At 43.2% G+C, this 23,581-nt stretch overlaps 1 protein-coding gene across 8 annotated transcripts in view; it reads right to left on the bottom strand.

Moving 5' to 3' along the window:
• Positions 1-23,581, bottom strand: part of saxo4 (stabilizer of axonemal microtubules 4) — a 331,023-nt gene that overhangs the window by 110,174 nt on the left and 197,268 nt on the right. The window contains exon 1 of one of the 8 annotated variants that reach the window (XM_069898902.1): positions 21,669-21,755. The exons of 4 other annotated variants lie outside the window; for them this stretch is intronic. Coding sequence is in view for 1 of the 4 variants with exons in the window: in XM_069898894.1 (XP_069754995.1) it covers positions 21,449-21,572 (124 nt within the window). In the remaining 3 variants the exon portion in view is untranslated. Of the gene's footprint in view, positions 1-17,426; positions 17,452-21,448; positions 21,756-23,581 lie in introns of those variants that run through there. 3 more of the 8 variants (XM_069898894.1, XM_069898936.1, XM_069898956.1) reach the window with 3 other exon arrangements.

The following is a 23,581-nucleotide window of genomic DNA, read 5'->3' as shown; positions in this document are numbered from 1 at the left end:
GCAGTTCATCAGTCGTTCAGCAGTCTCATTGCCTGTGGGAAGAAACTATTTCTCAGCCTGGTGGTTCTAGTTCTGATACTCCTGTATCTTTTTCACATCAGGAGTAGCTGAAAGATGTTGTGTGCGGGATGGTAGTGGTCCTCAACAATTTAGCGAGCCCTCTTCAAATCAATGATCCCAGTAGATCATGTCAATGGGGAGGGGGAGGTGGTGGGGATGGGGAGGGATCCTCTCTGGTACCCTGATCGTCCTCTGGATTGACCTCCAATTCAATGCTCCACAACAACTATACCACTCTGTGATGCAGCCGGCCAGGATGATCTCGAAAGAGCTTCTGTGGAAAGTTGACAGAATAGTGGCTAGTAGCCTTGTCCATCTCAGTCTTTTCAGAAAGTCTAGTAACTGTTGTGCCTTCCTGGCAAGTGAGATGTGAATGACTAGGATAGGTCATTTCTTATGTGGACACCGAGAAATTTTGTGCACTCCAGTCTCTCCACGACCAAGCTATTACTGTATAGTTGAGGGTGGCTCCCTGGTCCTCCTGAAGTCCACAATGATCTCCTTTGCCTTATCCATGTTGAGACTTAGGCTGTTATTTCTAGCACCATTTCACAAGATTTTCCACCTCTTCTCAGTTGCGCAACTCATCGTGGTTGCTGATGAGGCCAAATACTGCTGTGTCATCTGCAAACTTGAGGACTCTGTTGCGGAGCTGGATTTGGCATTGCAGACATGGGTCGATAGCATGAACAGGAACAAGCTGAGAATACAGCCCTGTGGTGCTTCAGTGCTCGGCATGATGGTGTTCAATGTTCTGCTGCTGATCCAGATAGATTGTGGTCTTTCTGTTAGGAAGTCCAGAATCCAGTTTCAGATATGGGTGTTGAGACCCTTCAAAGACAGCTTCTCCATCAGCCTCTGGGGAGTGATCGTATTAAATGCCAAGTTGATCGATGTAAAATGCCTGGTGTATGGGGCAATGTTCTCCAGGTGGGTCAAGACAGAGCAGAGGGACAAGACTGTAGCATCATCAGTAGAATGGCTCCATCTGTAGACAAATTGAAATGGGTCAATGGGACATTTCCATTTGTAGATGAATTTAAATGGGTCCAGTGTCTCTGGGAGGTGAGATGATGCATTCATTAATGGTGATCAGTGCCATGTTGCAGCAGTCATTGAGGCCTGTTATTGTCACCTTTTTTGGTACCGGGATGATGGTGGTTGTCTTGAAACCCTCGGGGGTGATGGACTGCCACAGTAATGTGTTGATCATATCTGTAAGGACCTCCATTAGTTGGTCTGTGCAGTCCTTCAATACACCTTGGCTGCAGCTATGCTGGGACCTATTCATCAGTGGGACACGGAGCTTTCTTCGGCATCAGCCTGTTCTCCTCATCAAACCATGCACAGAAGATATTCAATTTGTCTGGAAGGGAGGCATCATTTTCTTTACCTCTCAAGGTCGTCTTGTGGTCTATTATAGTTTGGATCCCTTGCCACATGCACCTAATGTCACCAGTGTCACCTGGAGATCTTCTGTGCGTACCCACACTTTGCCTTCTGGGTTGCACGGGAGAGTTCAGCCCTGGCTGATCTTAGTGCCAAATTGTCTCCTGTCTTGAAGGCAGGATCATAAGCTCTGAGAAATGCCTGGACCTCTGCATTCAGCCATGGTTTCTGGTTAGTCCCGGTTGTGAAGCATGTAATCTTGGTGACACTCTCAATGTACTTCCTGATGTAGTCAGTCTTTGAGCTCGTGTACTCCTCGTCATTTACATGACCATTGTAGGTGGCCGCCTGCCTGAGATAGGACCAGTTTATGGTCTCAAAGCAGTCTTGTAGCATTGTTGATTCCCCCTCCCCCACCTAAACCACGCCCTGATCTCCTGACAAATTGGCTTCATTCTTTCCATGTATAACTGTGGTGCCAAACCTCTTTACACAGCAGCTTTCCACTTAAAATGTTCTTCCACAGCAGACAATCCACACATAACTTTACAAGTACCCTTCAGAATTATGGCTCTTCACTGGAATTTTTCCAAGAAATTCATTTCCTGAAAAATGTCTATTAAATTCTCTTCCCACTGAATACAGTCACAGAAATTTAACTGATTTTACAAACTTTCTTTCACTTGAAGAGAAATTATATTAAAACAGAATACTAAATTTGAATGAGATTATAAACAAATTGAATCTAACCTTTCAAATCTCTTGCAAGTTTCTCCATGAAAGGCTCACCTAACAAAACTTCAGAATTACTACTGGAACCTTCTTCACTGTTCTTCTTTGCTTTTTATGGAAGGAGAATAATGATCTTGCCAATTAGGGAGGAAAATCCTAAACCAGTGGTTCTCAACCTTTTTCTTTATGCCACTTTAAGTGATCCCTATGCTATTGGTGCTCTGTGATTAGTAAGGGATTGCTTAAGGTGGTCTGTAAGTGGTAAGGAAGGTTGAGAAGCACTGCTCTAGACCCAATTGTTACTGAAATATTTTGCTTGAGAAAAATTGTCATTGGCCCATTTCCTTTGGAGTTATTAAATTGTGCACATAACAAGTCAATTAGGTATGATTAAAACAATGGTTTTCAAACTCTTTCTTTCCACCCACATACCATAATCGCAGAGCACCTATGGAAAAGGGAATACTTAAAGTGGTATGTGAGTGGAAAGATAAAGGTTGAGAACCAATGTCCTAAACAATTCTCTTTTATATGTTTACTCAATGCCAAGATATTTTTAAAATCACTCTGTTGGAACATGTACCTAAATCTATATGTCATCTACTATGTGTAGAGGCTGCTTTCTACATGGCTGAGCTAAAATCTAATTGCTTTTGGTTTTTATTGAAAGTCCAATAATACAATTTAACATTTTACTCTATTTGCCTCAATTACAGATTTTTTGACAGTATTTCACAATCAATATTTATCAACCTTTGAACTCTACCATACAAGAGCAGGAACAAGTGAATATCAACACCTGACTGTCCCCTTACTCTAATTGAAAAATATAGTATTACTTTACCATTGCTGAGTGTAAATCCTGGAACTCCGTATTCATTTATATTGTGGGTGTACTACCATGGTTCAAGAACAATGACATGGGCATTTAAATGTTGGCCTTACCAGCAATGTCCACATTTCTTAAAATTACATATATTTAGAAAATCATGAATCGCAACATCTTTTAATTGTTAACTGATTCCATATTAAGTGCACATCATACTATTACTTTGAAGGCCATTGGAAGAATTTATTGAAGTGTATCTAAATGTTCTTGCAAAAATTTGATCTTCATGCTCATTACACTACATTTCTTTGACCTGGTAGTAGCGAAAGAAGATTGATACAAGATCAGAACGAGCAATAAAACTAGCAATGCTTATTAATAAATAATTAACATGAGTCATGAAAGAAATGTTTTAAGCTTCTAAAATCTGGAAGGAAATTAGAAAACAAAAGGTATTGATGAGATATTTCAGGGAACAAGGTATGATTTTTTTTAAATGTATAACTTCAACCACAGCAAGAAAGACCTGGATATTGCAATCACTCTGGGTCACTGAAAGGTGCCCACAGGGGAAACAGGCTTGGTAGGGGGCAAGGATGAGCTTTTGAGTACTGGTAACTGGAAATCAGGAGCTCAGGACCTAGGCTTAGGATTAGGTGCTGAAAGGGCAGGATGGATCAGGATTGGAATCAAAGATATTTCTGGCATGATTAGTGTCTCATTCCCAGTGCACACATCCCTCAGGATGTCTATGGTGAAGACAAGATAATCACCTACCTCTTTATGAGCTGTAATTTAAAAGAGAGTCTGGAAAAGGATACAAGGGTCGTTGTCAAGGTTTGGCCCAAGCTACTGGTTAACAGAGTTTAAAATCTCTGTCGGGAGACAAACTCTCTACGGATATTTTTTATAAACCTACCATCTCTCAGTTACTTTGATTACACCAGTTCACACCCTATCCCATGTAAAGATTCTATTCCTTTCTCTCAATTCCTCTGTCTTTGTTGCACCCATTCCCAGGAGTTCTTCCATTCCAGAACATCTGAGATATTCTCCTTCTTATTTTTCAATCTTTTTATTAATTTTTTTATAATACATGGATACAGAAAAAATATTAATGTATAATACTGATACAGCTATTACAAAGTTAGCAAACTCAATAACAGAATTTTTTAAATTTTATACAACATTATTGATTCATGGATATATTGAAAAAAACAGAAAAAATGAAAAAAAGGAAGAAAAATTATATAATCCAAGCCCTAAACCATTCCAAAATTGCATGGTAATATAAAGAAAAAGTACACTACTAGTATGTGGTGAACTGCTGTATACTTATTAATCTGGCTCCGCCTCGTCCTGTGACAGTACTCACGGCTCCTCCCTTTTGGCCCTGCATAAAGGCTCCAACACCATAACCCCTCCCCAGTAATCCTAGGACACAGCACAGGATGACCTTTGTTTATTGTAAATAAAAGCCTATCGTTCTGCAACTCCAGTCTTTCAAGTTATTGATAGTGCATTATAGTAAAAATAAGAAACGCAAATCCATGATAATCACAAGTTACATATTTATCATTCCCATTAAAGGTTTGAAAGAAATTCAAAAAGGAGCCCTAAAGATTAGAAAAAATTAAATTTAAAACATTTGTTGAACATCTTATTTTCTCGAAAGTTAAATATGACATCAAAACATGTAACCATTGATTATGTGTGTGCAGGACAGCATCTTTCCATCTGATTAAAATTGCTCGTCTTGCAATAAGAGAAGCGAAGGCCAATACATGACGTTGAGATGCAGACAATTTCACTACCTTCTGTTCAACCACCTCAAACAAGGCTATTAGCGGATCTGGTGTTAAGTTTGCATTAATAATTATTGATAAAGTATGAAAAACCTCTTCCCAAAATTTGACTAGGGTTGGACAAGATGAGAACATATAAGTGAATCATACTCATTCTTATATCCATCACAAAGGGAGCTCATATCAGGATAAATACAAGCTAATTTAACTTCTGACATACAAGGACTATGCACAATTTTAAATTGTAGTAGTGAGAGATGAGCACAAGCTGTTCTCTTTCTTCTAAACAACATGGCTTCCCCTCTATTACCATCAACTCAGCCCTTAGCCACATGAACTCTACCTTCTGTACATCTGTTCTGGACTCTCCACTCTGAGATGCAATAAGGACAAGATTCCATGTACTCACAAATCACCCCACCAGCCACTGCATTCAACATATTATCCTTCACAATTTTTGTCACCTGCACATGATTCCCACAATCAGACACATCTTACACTCTCCTCCCCTCTCTGCTTTCTGCAGGAGCTGTTCTCTCCAGGACTTCCTCGTCCACTCACCCCTTCCTCACTAATTGCCCCCTCAGTACCTACCCCTGAGAATGCAAGAAATGCTACATACACACCACACCACCTCCCTCACAACCATTCAGGGTCCTAAGCATGTGTCTGCTTTATCCTCATAGTTTGATGAAGGGCTTGGGCATGAAACGCTAGTTCCCCTTTATTTCCTGCAGATGCTGCATGACCTGCTAAGTTTCTTCTGTACTTTAGTGAATCGCTTGAAAGAGGACTCTCCGATCTATGGGCTGTTCCCAGGAACCCATACCAGAACATATATCATGTGCATCTGGATCATCATCATGTTGGGAAAAAATGCACTACAGAATGCCATATTGGTCTTTCAATGCAATGAGTTTCCAGAGTGAATGATGCTATCTGGCACATTCTGGGCTACAGGAATACATACTATGAGATGCAATGCAGCTGGGTACATCCAGCACAGAGCCTTTGTGTGGAAGGACTGCATGTTAGAATCCACTGCTCCTAAACCCTGAGATGTTGGTTCCCATATAATTGTTTCATAAACTCTGAAATGAGTATTATTTTAAAGAGGATCCAGAAGTGACATTTGTCCATTGCACCGAGAATGTATTCACTCATGCCATTGCAAATGTATAGACTTGACTGAACTCTGAACAATACTATGAATGTAAAGAAAGCCAAGTACTGTTCTGTATTTTGTTAACAAGTTCTAGAGCATGGAAACAGGCCCTTCTTCCCATTCGCCTGTGTTTGGTCCATATCCCACAACATCTTTCTGATCCATATACCTGTCTAAATGCCTTTTGAACATTACACTGCTTCCGCTTCTACTTCTTTCTCTGGTAGCTTGTTCTATAGTTTCACCACCCTCTATTTGAAGAGGGTGTCAATTATGGATCCTTTTAAATCTCTGAACTCTCACCTTAAATCTTTGCCCAGTAGTTTTAGATTCCTTCTCTAGGAAAAACGCAACATTGATATTTACGTTATTTATTCTCCTTGTGATTTTATAAACCTTGCAAGCTTCCTACGCTCCAAGAGGCAAAGCCCCAGCCTATCCAAGCTCTACTTGCAAGTCAAACCAATGAGTTTCAGCTTCATTTCCTATTTATTTTTAACAAATAAATTTTACTTTTGTAATCAATCAAAAAGAATGAATTTCTGAGGCAGATTACAATGTGCTAATTTGATTGCTTGGCATGTTTGGTGCTGCCAATCTGAAACAAATCTCTTGGCATCTGAACCATAGCACTTCTTTCTAATAATTAGATCTTGTTTGCTGTTGTTCTTCTGCCCTCCAGTGGACCTAATAGTCTGCACATGTTGAGTTTTTAATGATAATCCCATGGAACTGGTACTGACTACAGTTCTGCAGAAGTGATGACCATTGTCAATACTTAATGGTCCAAAAGAATCATATCAAATAAAATAATATATTTACCTTCTTATTTCAAAATGAGTTTTGTAATGGAGCAATATATTTATTAATTTTATTTCTTTTGCTTTGGTAAGACATTATCTCAGGAAGGAATGATAACCTGGTGCCGTACTGAAATTGACTGTTGCATAACTTGATACTTCAATGAACAGGTTTGATTTATTGATCCAAAAGTCAATATTAAATTAATAATGCTTGTATAATCAATTCATAAATAGAGTATGAGCCGAACAGACAAACACTGCTTATTTAATGTTGACGACTAAACACATTCCTGGATTCTCAAGCATTCCTTATGTGCCATTCCTTATGCACATTCCTGGATCCTCAAGCATTCCTTATGCACCATTCCTTATGCACATTCCTGGATCCTCAAGCATTCCTTATGCACATTCCTGAATCCTCAAGCATTCCTTATGCACATTCCTGGATCCTCAAGCATTCCTTATGCACCATTCCTTATGCACATTCCTGGATCCTCAAGCATTCCTTATGCACATTCCTGGATCCTCAAGCATTCCTTATGCGCCATTCCTTATGCACATTCCTGGATCCTCATTCCTGGATCCTCATTCCTGGATCCTCATTCCTGGATCCTCATTCCTGGATCCTCATTCCTGGATCCTCATTCCTGGATCCTCATTCCTGGATCCTCAAGCATTCCTTATGCACATTCCTGGATCCTCAAGCATTCCTTATGCACATTCCTGGATCCTCAAGCATTCCTTATACACATTCCTGGATCCTCAAGCATTCCTTATGCACATTCCTGGATCCTCAAGCATTCCTTATGCACATTCCTGGATCCTCAAGCATTCCTTATGCGCCATTCCTTATGCACATTCCTGGATCCTCATTCCTGGATCCTCAAGCATTCCTTATGCACATTCCTGGATCCTCAAGCATTCCTTATGCACATTCCTGGATCTTCAAGCATTCCTTAAGCACATTCCTGGATCCTCAAGCATTCCTTAAGCACATTCCTGGATCCTCAAGCATTCCTTATGTGCCATGACTATCACAAATTCATGTTAATCAGTTTATTTTGTAATTCAGCATCTTATCAGCTCACTGGTGTTCAGATGCTTCCACCACTTGAAAGGCAGTAGCCCTATAGATTTTAAAGAGCAGTTTATCTTATAGATAGAAATTGTTTAAGCAAGTAAGAAATTGTTGTGGCTAGGGACATAATTTTTCCTTCACACAAAATAAATGTTGTTACTGAAGAGGAACTCGAATGCCTTCACCGTGATAACAAGTCAGTAATATTGCATTGAAATATTGTATTGAAGCATATTTCCCTCTTTAAAGTAGGCTGCTCCTTTTCAGAGCTGTGAGCTATCTTATTCACAACAATTAAAACATTGTCTTATTTTCTCTCTAAATAACAAAGCAAAAGGTGCCTGAAATATTGTCAATGTCAGGGAGGCTCCTGATAGGCTGGTAATTGGACAAAGTCACTTTGCAGTCAACATAATTGCACATCATCTCGGTTTGATAGAACATCAAAGATGGAGCTTTCTCAACACTCGATTTGTGTATTTTCTGAAAGCGCATGAATTCTGATTATTTTGGTGCACATCAATACATTTGTCTCAATGCTAACTAAATACGGAAAGCAACAAGGGTAAGACATAATGAAAATGCACAATGTGCTCTCAGATTTACAAAATGTCTGCTGCTTTGACTAGTTAGATATCATTTCTTCTGTCATATTATTTTATAACCCTCTGCTTTTGTTTTCAATGCAAAGATGACATTACAGTCTTTTGGTTGTTTCTATTATGAGGTAGATAGCCCTGAACTCTATGCAGAAACAGTCTGCTTGGAAGAAGAAAAATAGTTTTAAGGCAAACTTCTGACTTGTTTTCGAGGTTGTGTCAATGCAAGTCACAGATGCACATAAGCAGAATCAATATATGCTGGATTGTGGCAAGGTGAATGACTCCATCTTGGAGTCTGGACTCTGATAACAGACAGAAAGAAATCCTGCATATAGAATAAAGAGATCACTAGATAAAAATTTTTTTCAAAAGGTTTGCTTCCAAACAAAAAAGGGGGATTATGACAGACAACTTCAAGCAGAACAAAAAGATAATGTCAGATTTGGTACATCACATAGGAAGGTGGAGAAACATTAAATTAATGTTTATTGAATTTAGCATGTTTAATCGCAATATGAGGCTGAGAGTTTGCATTAGTTCAACTGACCTAAAAATGTTTTGTGCTGATTTTCATTTGTACTCAGCATCTGATGCCTCTCGTGTCAGTGTCCAACAATAGTTTGCCAGCAGTAATGGATTCCAGTTGCTCGATACTGCTTTTCTATAGTCGCAATGTCCTGGTGAAAGCTTTCACCACTTTCATCACCGACTGCACCAAGATCAGTAGGGAAGACGTCCAAATGCAAATACAGAAAATGAATTTTCAATGACATGTTGCTCTTCGTGGTTTTATATGCTTGACGTAGACTTGAAATATGACAGGAAATCTCAAAAATAGGTTATATCTAAAAGACGCTACTTAATAAGAAAATCTTAAGGTGATTTTCGTGATCAGCAGTGCAAAATCCATAATATATCCTCCCAATTGTTAAGGAAGCAAAATTCAATGTTATGTGGGAATGTCATAAGTCAGATATAGCATTTGCCAAAATCACTCTGATTTTTAAACTTCAGAAATCCTGCTAATTAATAAATAAATAGATAAATAAATATGAACACAGAAAATGGCATATAGCCACATTGCTTCTGGTAAACGTTGTTGCAGGAGTAAATGCTGAGTTAGAGGGGCAGACAGAAGGACCTGCTGTGGGCAACATGACCTATATTTGAGGTTGCAAATGACACAAATACCTTAACTTCCCGGGTGACGGATATGAAACAATTTGATAACATTTCTTGACTTTGTCTGTTTTTAGCCCCGTTTAGACAGGAATCTCACATCCATGCCATTGAAAGGACAGAGCCAACATACACCAAAATTTGTCAGCTCATTTACTCGGGTGGTAGGGCTAATTGAAAGTGTGTTAAAATATTTAGATCAAGAATTCATTACTTCCCAAAGTGCCTGGTTAGTTGTTAATTATTTGTCAATCTCCTATTTCCAGAAATTGGATTCAAATTCATGGAAAATCGAGACAAATAATGCAAGATCTTTTTAATTCTGTTGAAGTTTCCTGTTAACTGATCATAAATTCAACTCCAAATATTCCCTAGATGGCTAATTATTTAAACTCTTGCATCTGCTGTTTATTTACACAGTTGAAGCACAATATTGAGAGAATTGCCACAAGTAATGACAGTATCAATTTTAAAAACAAAAATATTTCATGTAAGGATAACCAACCCGCCGGTGCCAATTACAGTACAAAATAGTAGTAATAGCCCAAGACCAGTTCCTCCAACTTTGTCTTTGTGCTGCCGTTACACTTCCCCCTCACTGCGCATGTGTCAGATGGCACTATTTAGTACTGCGCATGTGCCAACTGGCACAATTTAGGTCCCCTTTAAAATATATGCTCCAGGCTCTGCAATACCATAATCTGGCACTGTATCTATTGATTTATTTAAAGAGAAGGGAAGTGAGGATCCAAGAAGTGCTGGAATGGAAAGGTTGTTAGCAGAATTCAACTCCATTGCTGCCCATGCTGGACTGCCCACTCGATTATGAAAATGTAACCAGAACACAAAGTTCCTTATATTGACTACCCAGTAGTAAAATCTAAAATTAGGTAGAGTCATGCCTCCATTCCTTTTAGGTTTTTGAAGATGAACCTTGTTTAGACGAGAGCACTTACTCCTCCATATACGGGATGAAATAGATCAAGTGAATCAAAAAATTATTTTGGAATAAAAATTGGTATAGACTGAAAAAGGTATAAAAAATTAGGTAAAGTATTAATTTTAATAGAATTAATATGACCAACCAGGGATAAAGAGAGGGGTGACCATTGTGTTAAAGATTGTTTCACATTTTAATAATGTAAGAAAATATTATTCAAAAAGGTATTTATAATTCTTTGTAACTATAATACAGAGATATTTAAATTGGTTTTCCATAGTCTTAAAGGGGAAATTGGTATATACTGATGCAGGTGTGTTCAAAGGGAAACATTCACTTTTATGAAGATTTAATCTATATCCTGAAAATTTACTAAATTTGGAAAGTATTGACATCATGGACAGTAAAGAAGTGTCAGGGTTTGATAAGTAAAACAGAAGATCATCTAAATAAAGGGAAATTTTATGTTCAATTCCCTTTCACCAAATTCTTGAAATGTCACCACACTCCCGAAATGCGATCACTAATGGCTCTAACACCAAATCAAACAATAATGGACATAGAGGACACCCTTGATTGGGTTCCCAGTTGAATACTGAAAGGTTATAATTGTTGAAAATTAGTGAGAATTGAAGCCATTGGGCATGAACGCAATAATAAAACTTAATCCAAAATTGAATTTTTCTAAAATTGTGAATAAATATTTCCATTCAACTCAATCAAACACAAGGGAAATGACACATTCGAGAACTGCTCTCAAGATAAATACAAAATATCCAATAAGCAACGTATATTAAAATAAGAATAACAGTTTTTAATAAAACCAGTCTGGTCTTCAGAGATGATAGATGGTAAAATATTCCCCAATCTACGGGCCAAAACTTTAGCCAGAATTTTTACAACAATATTTAATAAAGAAATTGACCTGTAAGAGGAGCACTCCGTTGGGTCTTTACCTTTCTTTGCAATAAGAGATAGACACGCTTTATTAAATGTTGCTGGAAGATTACCCTGCCTAAATGAGTCCAATAACATGGAACTTAATTGAGGTGAAAGTAATTGAGAAAAAGATTTGAAAAATCCACAGGAAAGCCATGAGGGCCCGATGCTGTATCTCTAAATAAAACTACATATTAAAAATTAAGCAGTATATTGGGAAGTTATAAATTTGCACAAGATGCAGAACTTGCAATATTGAACAAGCATTTCTGCCCATTCTGTCATTGTTGGTTCTTTGGAAAGCTGCTATTTAAGCCTCACTCCTTAGACATTGCCACATAATTCATATTAGTTTCCTTTTTTAAACATTTATCAAAATTTTCCTTGCAGAGCAAGGCAAATCTCTGAAATTCTCCACCCTAGAGTGTTGTGGAGTCTTGCTCATTAGAAGTATTTAAAGTGGAGATAATGAATGGTCACAGGGTTGAGGCCACTGTTCCCTCTAAGCTGTGCACATGTGCATGCACACATATGTATTGCACCAGCACATAAAGTAGTTCAAAGTATAGAATAAAATCAGAACTAAATATGTTATTTCATAGAATGCAATCATACTTGTATTATATTAAAACATACTAATACAGTTTTATTAGCCAAAAGAAATAGGTTGGGCCAAAATTACCTTGAAACAATTTCAATTTTACATTTGCACAGCATTCAATGCGCACATACTTTTGTAAATAATTTGCACAACACAAGATTTTTGCACTAAATAATTACTAAAATTTAGAGGGAACATTGAGGGCTATGGCAACCTAGCACAAAGGAGGAGTTGAGGCCTGGGTATGTCTACCAAGAAAAGAATGAATGGTGAGAAAGGCTGGAGGGGTCACATAGATGACCCCTGCTTCTATCCTGTTCTCTTGTGCATTCTTGTCCAATTTCAATGCCACCATCCTCTCAGAAATTAAGAAGCTGTTGTTGCAAAGTTTCATCTCCATCAGCCTATTTTGCTGCTAATCTTAAATCTATCCTCAAATTATCAATCATTCCATCAATAGAGAATTTCTCTCGACTCTACCAGTATACCACAGTATTAAACATGCTGCTGAAGATCCAGCTGCGCTGGATGGGTCACGTCTCCAGAATGGAGGACCATCGCCTTCCCAAGATTGTGTTATATGGCGAGCTCTCCACTGGCCACCGTGACAGAGGTGCACCAAAGAAAAGGTACAAGGACTGCCTAAAGAAATCTCTTGGTGCCTGCCACATTGACCACCGCCAGTGGGCTGATAACGCCTCAAACCGTGCATCTTGGCGCCTCACAGTTTGGCGGGCAGCAACCTCCTTTGAAGAAGACTGCAGAGCCCACCTCACTGACAAAAGGCAAAGGAGGAAAAATCCAACACCCAACCCCAACCAACCAATTTTCCCTTGCAACCGCTGCAATCGTGTCTGCCTGTCCCGCATCGGACTTGTCAGCCACAAACGAGCCTGCAGCTGACGTGGACTTCTTACCCCCTCCATAAATCTTCGTCCGCGAAGCCAAGCCAAAGAAGAAACATGCCTAAATAAATATCAATTGAATTTCTCTGTGTGAACAGGATAGCCCAGTTTCTCTAAACTCTCCAATTAAATGTCTGATGTATCATTCTAGTGAATCATCTCTGCACTCCTTCTTGAAGCTTTGACATTGTTCTGAAAGTTTGATCCCCAAGACTTGGGACAATAAAGTAAAAATAGATTTTTTAAAAAACTTGATCATAACTTTCCCAGTGGCCATCCATTTTAATTCCATGCCTCATTCCCTGATGGCATGTCTGTCCATGGTCTTATGCATTCCCAGACTGGGACCAACCACAAATTGGAAAAACAATGCCTCATATTCCATTTGGACACTCTCCAACCAGATAGCATTAATATTGACTTCTATGACTTCCATTTACCTCCTCTCCCCAATCCCTGTATGTTTGCCCATGTCTCTTGTGCTTTAGCTCATTCTCTCTCTCTGCTTTTCCAACATTCTCCTTTCACAGACCCAAAATCAATTCTCTCCTGTCCCCTTATCATATCCAATTAACACCTTTTGTCTGTGGATCTGCACTCCTCCCCTCCCATTCTTCCTTTTTATCCCCAGCCTTTTTGCTAATAGTTTGAGGAAGGGCTCAGGCCTGAAACATTGGTAATATATCTTTATCTCTTATGGACTCAATGGGACTGGTTGAGTTCCTCCAACATCTGTGTTTCAAATAACTTTAAAATGCCTGCTTTCATTTTGAAAGCCAAAACCGTGAATGTGTTTTTAATTGTCTTACCAACTCCCTACCACCTACAGATTTGTGGAGACAAACTCTCCAGTCCCTTTAGACAATAAAGTCCCCTTTATCCGGAATTCAAGAAACTGGCAGCCTCAAGCAACTGACAAAAAAAATTGCAGAAAATAAATTGGTAAAAAATACAAAAGTTTAAAATTGGCACCCCCCTCTTGGTCAGTTCACCATTTAGGGTGGCCATTCCACATATTTTTTTTCTTTGGCTTGGCTTCGCGGACGAAGATTTATGGAGAAGTCCACGTCACCTGCAGGCTCGTTTGTGGCTGACAAGTCCGATGCGGGACAGGCAGACACGATTGCAGCGGTTGCAGGGGAAAATTGGTGGGTTGGGGTTGGGTGTTGGGTTTTTCCTCCTTTGCCTTTTGTCAGTGAGGTGGGCTCTGCGGTCTTCTTCAAAGGAGGTTGCTGCCCGCCAAACTGTGAGGCGCCAAGATGCACAGTTTGAGGCGTTATCAGCCCATTGGCGGTGGTCAATGTGGCAGGCACCAAGAGATTTCTTCAGGCAGTCCTTGTACCTTTTCTTTGGTGCACCTCTGTCACGGTGGCCAGTGGAGAGCTCGCCATATAACACGATCTTGGGAAGGCGATGGTCCTCCATTCTGGAGACGTGACCCATCCAGCTCAGCTGGATCTTCAGCAGCGTGGACTCGATGCTGTCGACCTCTGCCATCTCAAGTACTTCGACGTTAGGGATGTAAGCGCTCCCATGGATGTTGAGGATGGAGCGGAGACAACGCTGGTGGAAGCGTTCTAGGAGCCGTAGGTGGTGCCGGTAGAGGACCCATGATTCGGAGCCGAACAGGAGTGTGGGTATGACAACAGCTCTGTATACGCTTATCTTTGTGAGGTTTTTCAGTTGGTTGTTTTTCCAGACTCTTTTGTGTAGTCTTTCAAAGGCGCTATTTGCCTTGGCGAGTCTGTTGTCTATCTCATTGTCGATCCTTGCATCTGATGAAATGGTGCAGCCGAGATAGGTAAACTGGTTGACCGTTTTGAGTTTTGTGTGCCCGATGGAGATGTGGGGGGGCTGGTAGTCATGGTGGGGAGCTGGCTGATGGAGGACCTCAGTTTTCTTCAGGCTGACTTCCAGGCCAAACATTTTGGCAGTTTCCGCAAAGCAGGACGTCAAGCGCTGAAGAGCTGGCTCTGAATGGGCAACTAAAGCGGCATCGTCTGCAAAGAGTAGTTCACGGACAAGTTTCTCTTGTGTCTTGGTGTGAGCTTGCAGGCGCCTCAGATTGAAGAGACTGCCATCCGTGTGGTACCGGATGTAAACAGCGTCTTCATTGTTGGGGTCTTTCATGGCTTGGTTCAGCATCATACTGAAGAAGATTGAAAAGAGGGTTGGTGCGAGAACACAGCCTTGCTTCACGCCATTGTTAATGGAGAAGGGTTCAGAGAGCTCATTGCTGTATCTGACCCGACCTTGTTGGTTTTCGTGCAGTTGGATAATCATGTTGAGGAACTTTGGGGGACATCCGATGCGCTCTAGTATTTGCCAAAGCCCTTTCCTGCTCACGGTGTCGAAGGCTTTGGTGAGGTCAACAAATGTGATGTAGAGTCCTTTGTTTTGTTCTCTGCACTTTTCTTGGAGCTGTCTGAGGGCAAAGACCATGTCAGTAGTTCCTCTGTTTGCGCGAAAGCCGCACTGTGATTCTGGGAGAATATTCTCGGCGACACTAGGTATTATTCTATTTAGTAGAATCCTAGCGAAGATTTTGCCTGCAATGGAGAGCAACGTGATTCCCCTGTAGTTTGAGCAGTCTGATTTCTCGCCTTTGTTTTTGTACAGGGTGATGATGGTGGCATCACGAAGATCCTGAGGCAGTTTACCTTGGTCCCAACAAAGCTTGAAATACTCATGCAGTTTGGCATGCAGAGTTTTGCCGCCAGCCTTCCAGACTTCTGGGGGGATTCCATCCATACCTGCTGCTTTGCCACTTTTCAGTTGTTCGATTGCCTTATATGTCTCATCCAGGGTGGGAACCTCATCCAGCTCTAGCCTTAGGGGCTGTTGAGGGAGCTGAAGCAGGGCGGAATCTTGGACTGAGCGGTTGGCACTGAAAAGAGATTGGAAGTGTTCTGACCATCAGTTGAGGATAGAGATCTTGTCGCTGAGGAGGACTTTGCCGTCTGAGCTGCGCAGCGGGCTTTGGACTTGGGGTGAGGGGCCGTACACAGCCTTTAGAGCCTCGTAGAAACCCCTGAAGTCGCCAATGTCCGCGCTGAGCTGGGTTCGTTTTGGCGAGGCTAGTCCACCACTCATTTTGGATCTCCCGGAGTTTGCGCTGAAGATGGCTGCATTCGCGACGGAAGGCTTGTTTCTTCTCTGGACAGGACGGCTTTGTAAGGTGAGCCTGGTGGGCAGCTCGCTTCTTTGCCAGCAGCTCCTGGATTTCCTGGCTGTTTTCGTCAAACCAGTCCTTGTTTTTCCTGGAGGAGAAGCCCAGTACCTCTTCAGTGGATTGCAGTATGGTAGTCTTCAACTGATCCCAGAGGGTTTCAGGGGACGGGTCCGTGAGGCGGGTTGCATCGTCGAGCTTTGCTTTGAGGTTTGCCTGGAAGTTTCCTCTCGCTTCGTCTGACTGCAGGTTTCCAACATTGAACCTCTTTCTGGGGGCTTTATTGTTCCTGGGCTTTGGCTTGAAGTGAAGGTTGAGCTTGCAGCGAACCAGCCGGTGGTCAGTGTGGCATTCCGCGCTAGGCATGACCCTGGTGTGGAGCACATCTCGTTTGTCACTTTCTCGCACCAGGATGTAGTCCAGGAGGTGCCAGTGTTTGGATCGGGGATGCATCCAGGTGGTCTTAAGGCTGTCCCTCTGCTGAAAAAGGGTGTTTGTAATGACAAGCCGCTGTTCTGCGCAGAGCTCCAACAGGAGGCGCCCATTGTCGTTGCACTTGCCGACGCCATGCTTGCCCAGGATTCCTGGCCAGGTTTCTGAGTCTTTGCCGACACGAGCGTTGAAGTCGCCCAGGATGACAACCTTGTCGGCTGTAGGGGTGCGTTGGATGAGGTTGCGCAGGTCGGTGTAGAACTTGTCCTTTTCTGCTGGTTCCGCCTGGAGGGTTGGAGCATAGACACTGATGAGGGTGATGTGACGCTTGTTTTGAAGGGGGAGTCGCATGGACATGATTCGGTCCGAGAGGCCTGTCGGAAGGTTTTCGAGTTTGGAGGCAATGAAGCTCTTGACCATGAAGCCTACACCAGATAGGCGTCGTTCATCCGAAGGCTTGCCAGACCAGTAGAGTGTGTAGCCCGCGCCGCGTTCTTGGAGGCTGCCTACATCTGCCAGGCGGACTTCACTGAGAGCGGCTATGTCGATGTCAAGTCTGAGGAGTTCATGTGCAATGAGGGCAGACCGACGTACATATATAGTAACCTATGACCATGTCCTCCTTTGGGATTGCCACCCTACCAATCACGCATCACGCCATCTCAAGCAACTGGATCCAGCATTTACCAGTCCCCATAGGTGCCAGACACAAGATGTTTTACTGTATCAACAATTCCTTTAACGCTGAACTATTTCATTTGATCATCACCCTTATTTTACCTTTCAAAATTCATGTACCTGAAATTTGTTCATAAGCAATAATACATGAGCCATCAAGTCACCTCAATCTTACTCTTCTTACTAGATTGGGGAATACAGAGACAAAAATATTTAAATCATGTAAATTTGTGTAAAGAAGAGACAGCCCATCCCAACGGACTACAAATCTTAGTCAGTGACTTTAACCAGGCCTGTGTCAAGGTAACTCTGCCCAACTACCACCAGCAGGTAACCTGCTATACCAGAGGTCCCAGCACACTCATTCAGGGTTACACCAGCATAAGGAAGGCCTTCCTTTCCCCCCCCCCCCCCCCCCCCCACTCTCCAGACTGCATTTTGGCAAGTCAGATCACTTGGCTGTGCTCCTTCTGCCTTCATAGGCAGAGCCTAAAAAAGGTTCTGGATGTTAGGACAGTTAGAAAGAGGTTACAGGAGACTGAAGAACAGTTACAGGACTTCCTCAAATCAGCAGATTGGGCAGTGTTCAAGGGCTCAGCTGAGAATCAGAACGATTGCACTAGGGCTGTCACAGACAGCTGTGGACTAACGTGTGGTAACGTGTGCCCACCAAATCATTTAGGGTTTTCCCCAACCAGAAGCCCTGGATGAACAATGAAATCCAGAACCTGCTGAGAGTCAGAGCACAGGCATTTAAGTCCAGAGATCCAGATCACTACAGAAGGTGCAGGTATGACCTCCAGAAAGCTATCTCCTGGGCAAAGTGGAGATTCCAAATGAAAATGGAAGCCATAAGGGACACCCGACAGCTGTGGCAAAGCCTAAATGCCATAACATGCTACAAAACCAAATCCAGCGCTGTAGCAGACAGCAAATCTTTGCTCAGAGGAACTCAATACCTTCTTCGCCCAATTTGACCACAGCAACAGCAAAGAACTACCTTTCCACACCCACATGTCCCCTGATGATCCCATCCTGTCCATATCGGAGGATGATGTGCATGGTGCCTTCAGGAGAGTGAATTCAAGGAAAGTATCTGGCCTAGACGGAGTCTCTAAATTGGTATTAAAATTCTGTGCTGACTAACTTAATATATTCACGGATATCTTCAATATGTCACTCCAGCAGGGCATGGTACCCACTTGTTTCAAACAGGCATCAATCATACCAGTGCCCAAGAAGAGTGTAGTAACCTGCCTTAATGATCAGTAGCATTTACATCAGCAGTGATAAAGTGTTTTGAAAGGCTGGTGATAAAGCATGTCAGCTCCTGTCTGAGTAGCAACAGGTCAACAGCAGATGCCATCTCGCTGGCTCTACACAAAGCCCTGGAACACCTGGACAGTAATGATGCATTCATCAGGATGCTCTTTATCAACTACAGTTTGGCATTTAACACCATCGCCCACTCAAAACTGATCAATAAACTCAAGGACCTGAGACTCAACACTCCACTGCATAATTGGATTATGGATTTCCTCACTTCCAGACCACAATCAGTAAGAATTGGGAAGTACATCTCCTCCACAATTTCCATCAGTACCAGAGCTGCATTCTTAACCCCCTACTCTATTCACTTTACTCCTACAACTGTGTGGCCTGGTATGACAGATTTCCCAATGATACCATGGTAGTGGTATGAGTCAGCATGCAGGAGGAAGATTGAAAGCTTGGCTGAAGAGTGGAGAAACAACAACCTTGCACTTAATGTCATCAAAACTTAAGTAGCTGATTGTTGACTTCAGGAAGGGAAGGTCAGAAGTATACAATCTGTGATCATTGGTGATCAGAGGTGGAGAGGGTGAGCAAATTTAAATTCTTGGTAGTCACTATCTTGGAGTATCTTTCCTAGACCTAACACACTAATGGCATAATGAAGAAAGCTTCACCAGCGCCTCAACTTCCTCAGGAGTTTGCGGAGGTTTGGTATAACACCAGAAACCCCAAAAAATTTCTACAAATGTGTGGTGGAAAGTGTGCTGACCGGCTGCATAACAGTCTGGTTGAGGACACCAATACCTCAGTGTAAAGCACTGCAAAAGATACTGGACACAGCCCAGGACATCACAGGAAAAACCCTTCCCTATTATCAAGAACATCTACAGGAAGCTGCTGTCGGAGAGCAACAGCAATCATAAAGGCTCCACACCACTGAGAACATGCCCTGTTTTCCCCACTGTCATCAGGAAAGAGGTGTAGGTGCCACAAAACTCACACTACCAAGTTCAGCAACTGCTGCTACCCCTCCACCATTAGACTCCTCAACAACAAACTCAATCAGGGACCCATTTAAGAACACTGACTTGTGCATTTTATTGTTTTTTTTTCCTCTCTGTATTGCCCAGTTTGTTTACAGTTTGTTGAGAGTTCTTTATTGGTTTACATGTGTACACTGTGACCAGTTTTTTTTTTGCACTACCAATAAGTGGTAATCTGCATTGCCTGTGGAGAAAAAGAATCTCAAGGTTGTATGTGATCTCAAGTACATACTAACAATAATTCTGAAATCATATTATTACTGCAAATACAATTTGCAGTACAAATACAATTCAAGCAAATACAAATAAAAGCTCCTTTGCGCAGGCCCGAGGACAAGTCCACGTCCTCCCCCTCCACGTCCTCCCCCTCCACGTCCTCCCCCTCCACGTCCTCCCCCTCCACGTCCTCCCCCTCCACGTCCTCCCCCTCCACGTCCTCCCCCTCCACGTCCTCCCCCTCCACGTCCTCCCCCTCCACGTCCTCCCCCTCCACGTCCTCCCCCTCCACGTCCTCCCCCTCCACGTCCTCCCCCTCCACGTCCTCCCCCTCCACGTCCTCCCCCTCCACGTCCTCCCCCTCCACGTCCTCCCCCTCCACGTCCTCCCCCTCCACGTCCTCCCCCTCCACGTCCTCCCCCTCCACGTCCTCCCCCTCCACGTCCTCCCCCTCCACGTCCTCCCCCTCCACGTCCTCCCCCTCCACGTCCTCCCCCTCCACGTCCTCCCCCTCCACGTCCTCCCCCTCCACGTCCTCCCCCTCCACGTCCTCCCCCTCCACGTCCTCCCCCTCCACGTCCTCCCCCTCCACGTCCTCCCCCTCCACGTCCTCCCCCTCCACGTCCTCCCCCTCCACGTCCTCCCCCTCCACGTCCTCCCCCTCCACGTCCTCCCCCTCCACGTCCTCCCCCTCCACGTCCTCCCCCTCCACGTCCTCCCCCTCCACGTCCTCCCCCTCCACGTCCTCCCCCTCCACGTCCTCCCCCTCCACGTCCTCCCCCTCCACGTCCTCCCCCTCCACGTCCTCCCCCTCCACGTCCTCCCCCTCCACGTCCTCCCCCTCCACGTCCTCCCCCTCCACGTCCTCCCCCTCCACGTCCTCCCCCTCCACGTCCTCCCCCTCCACGTCCTCCCCCTCCACGTCCTCCCCCTCCACGTCCTCCCCCTCCACGTCCTCCCCCTCCACGTCCTCCCCCTCAAAAGATGCTCATAAACTCAAGCTAGCATGCTGGAACATCAGAACCATGCTAGACAAGGCTGACAGCCACCGACCTGAACGTCGGTCTGCCCTCATTGCACATGAACTCCTCAGAAGAAGACCGCAGAGCCCACCTCACTGACAAAAGGCAAAGGAGGAAAAACCCAACACCCAACCCCAACCAACCAATTTTCCCCTGCAACCGCTGCAACCGTGTCTGCCTGTCCCGCATCGGACTTGTCAGCCACAAACGAGCCTGCAGCTGACGTGGACTTTTACCCCCTCCATAAATCTTCGTCCGCGAAGCCAAGCCAAAGACATATGCAAAACCTGCTAATTCTATCTAGGGCTAGAAGACCCTTATCTTATTCAGTCTAACTCTGCTTCCTACATTCTAATATCCATTTCTTATCCTGTTCATACTGGCTTTATTCATTCACCCATATATCTATATTAGTTTCCTCATCTTCATATTTTTATATCAGTTTTACTCATCTCTCACAATCTGAAACACATGGTCTTACCTAAATATCCAATTCGCAAAGAAAAGTTATACACCATCAAAAAAAGTTAAATAACATTAATACTTGGTTTATTATCAATTTAAATTTTAAAAAAGCAGCACTTGCTCTTTGAGAATGTTTGATTGAACTCGCTGATGCCAGATTCCTGCTTGCTCTCATCTTTTCCCAGGTTTAACACCCTGTGGAGCCGACAACTCCGCAACTGTTTCACCCACTCGTGGAGGAACATTTTTTAACGCTGGCCCCTTCCTCCTTCCGCCACGCCAACCAAAGCGTTCAGTTCGGGGTCCCGGGGAGGGCGTAAGGATCCACCCCCGGCTCCTACCTGCGGCTCTCCGGTCCTCGGCCCCGCTCAGTTCCGGCAGCGATGCTTGGGGGGGGGGGGTGTAACCTAGCAACCGTTTCCCCGGTAACGGGGACCTCAGAAACCACGCCCGACACCGCGAGAAATCAACGCCGAGGCCCGGTAGGAAGTTTGCAAACTTGGCTCTGCCGTTCAGCAAAAGACCCTCCGAATTGGGGAGCACGGGGGTCTCCGTGTTGCATTGAAAAGGCATTGAAGCGACCTTTCCTGTTTTAACATATTGACTGCGAGGCATGCAATGTTTCCAGCTTTATTTCATCCCGTTACTTAAAAATGCACACTGCGTTAAAGAAACTATTCCCCACTGAGCACATCCTTGGGAGGAAGGCGTCTGGGAATACTTCAAAGCCATTCCCTTTTTCATGAACACACCAAGTGCTGGAGGGGCTGAGCAAGCCCCGCAGAGTTTCTCCAGCATTGTTGTGCCAGAGCCTGCAGGCTTTCTTGTTTCTCCCCTCGTTGCATTGTTTAGACCTCTAACATGCTGCACTAGGCACTGTGCCAACTTTAAATTCTGAGAGAAATAGACCAGAGGTTTCTTGTTTTTGAATTTATGTAACTTCAACGATCAATACAATCTTTTTCAACATTCAGAGAACAGATTGAGTTTCCCCCAAGAACACCTGTAATGGTATGGATTGTGTGTACAAATTGGCTCGGGCTGGCCCGCCCCGCTGATGACACCCCTCCCCTGGGACCCAGGCCAGAAAGGTCTCCTTTCCCGAGCTTGGAGCTCACTCTTTGTCATTATTGGGGCAACTGGGAGTGCCCAACAACACCAATTCTACAAATACAGGTGGGATTCAGACCCCGCCCCACCAAAAAAAACCTGGATAAAAAAGGAACAACCTAATAAACTAAATAACCCAAGTAAGAATTTTTTTTAAAAAGAAAATCAAACTTTCTAAAAAGAAAGCCTGCACATTGCCTGTGCCATGTTCCTTTTCCTTAACTCCAATCCTTTTGCTACTGGGACAGGTTTTTATAATATCCATATTTCATGGAGAGGGAGAGCTATAGACAAAAGTTACTTGACATTGTTTTCAATGGCTATAGTTAATTCATGTGAGAGATGAGTAAAACTAATAGGAAAATATGAAAGATGAAGAAAACTAGTATAGATATATGTGTAATGAATAAAGCCAGTATGAATAGGATAAGTATGAATAGGATAGTTAGTCTGAATAAGATAAGGGTCTTCTAGCCTAGACAGAATCAGCAAGTTCCGTATATGTAATTAGACAGAATTAGTCTGAATAAGATAAGGGTCTTCTAGCCTTAGACAGAATTAGCAAGTTCTGCATATAAGGTTGTAGCCCTGAGAGTCAGGAAGGTGTGAATTAGAACAAAGGCAGGTTTGTGAATAAGGACAATAAGGACAATGACATGATGGGACACCGACAGGATACCCCCTGGTCCTCCAAGTTCACAGAAACAGCACGTAGGCAGACAGGATTGCCTAATGCCAAACTCATCCAGGAGGCAGAAGAATGTAAGGGGGAGGGTAATTCTATACTGAAATAAACTGTATAAAAGTTGGGTGAGCCCCAGTGTGTGTGTGTATTCCCAGGGTAAGGGGAAGCACCCAACTTTGCATTGTTGTATAATAAATGTTCTTTGTTCTCAATTTTTGTCTTGAGCAATTTCTGTGAAGGTACTTCGGTTTCTCACAAATGGGGGCTCGTCCGGGATCCCACTCCCTCCACTGACAGAGTGCCCGACGACGAGGGTAGGTGCACCCGGCTGATTCAGCTGGACTCACGGACGACGGGTGACTTGTCAGTGGATGAAGCAAGTGATATCCGAGAAGAAGCATTGAGAACAAATGACGGAGGACGTTAAGAAAGCACGCTAGAAACAGCTACTGGATCCCG

The sequence above is a fragment of the Narcine bancroftii genome, chromosome 1, assembly GCF_036971445.1.
Source record: "Narcine bancroftii isolate sNarBan1 chromosome 1, sNarBan1.hap1, whole genome shotgun sequence".
NCBI lineage: Eukaryota > Metazoa > Chordata > Chondrichthyes > Torpediniformes > Narcinidae > Narcine > Narcine bancroftii.
This window is presented reverse-complemented; position numbering and strand designations above follow the sequence as displayed.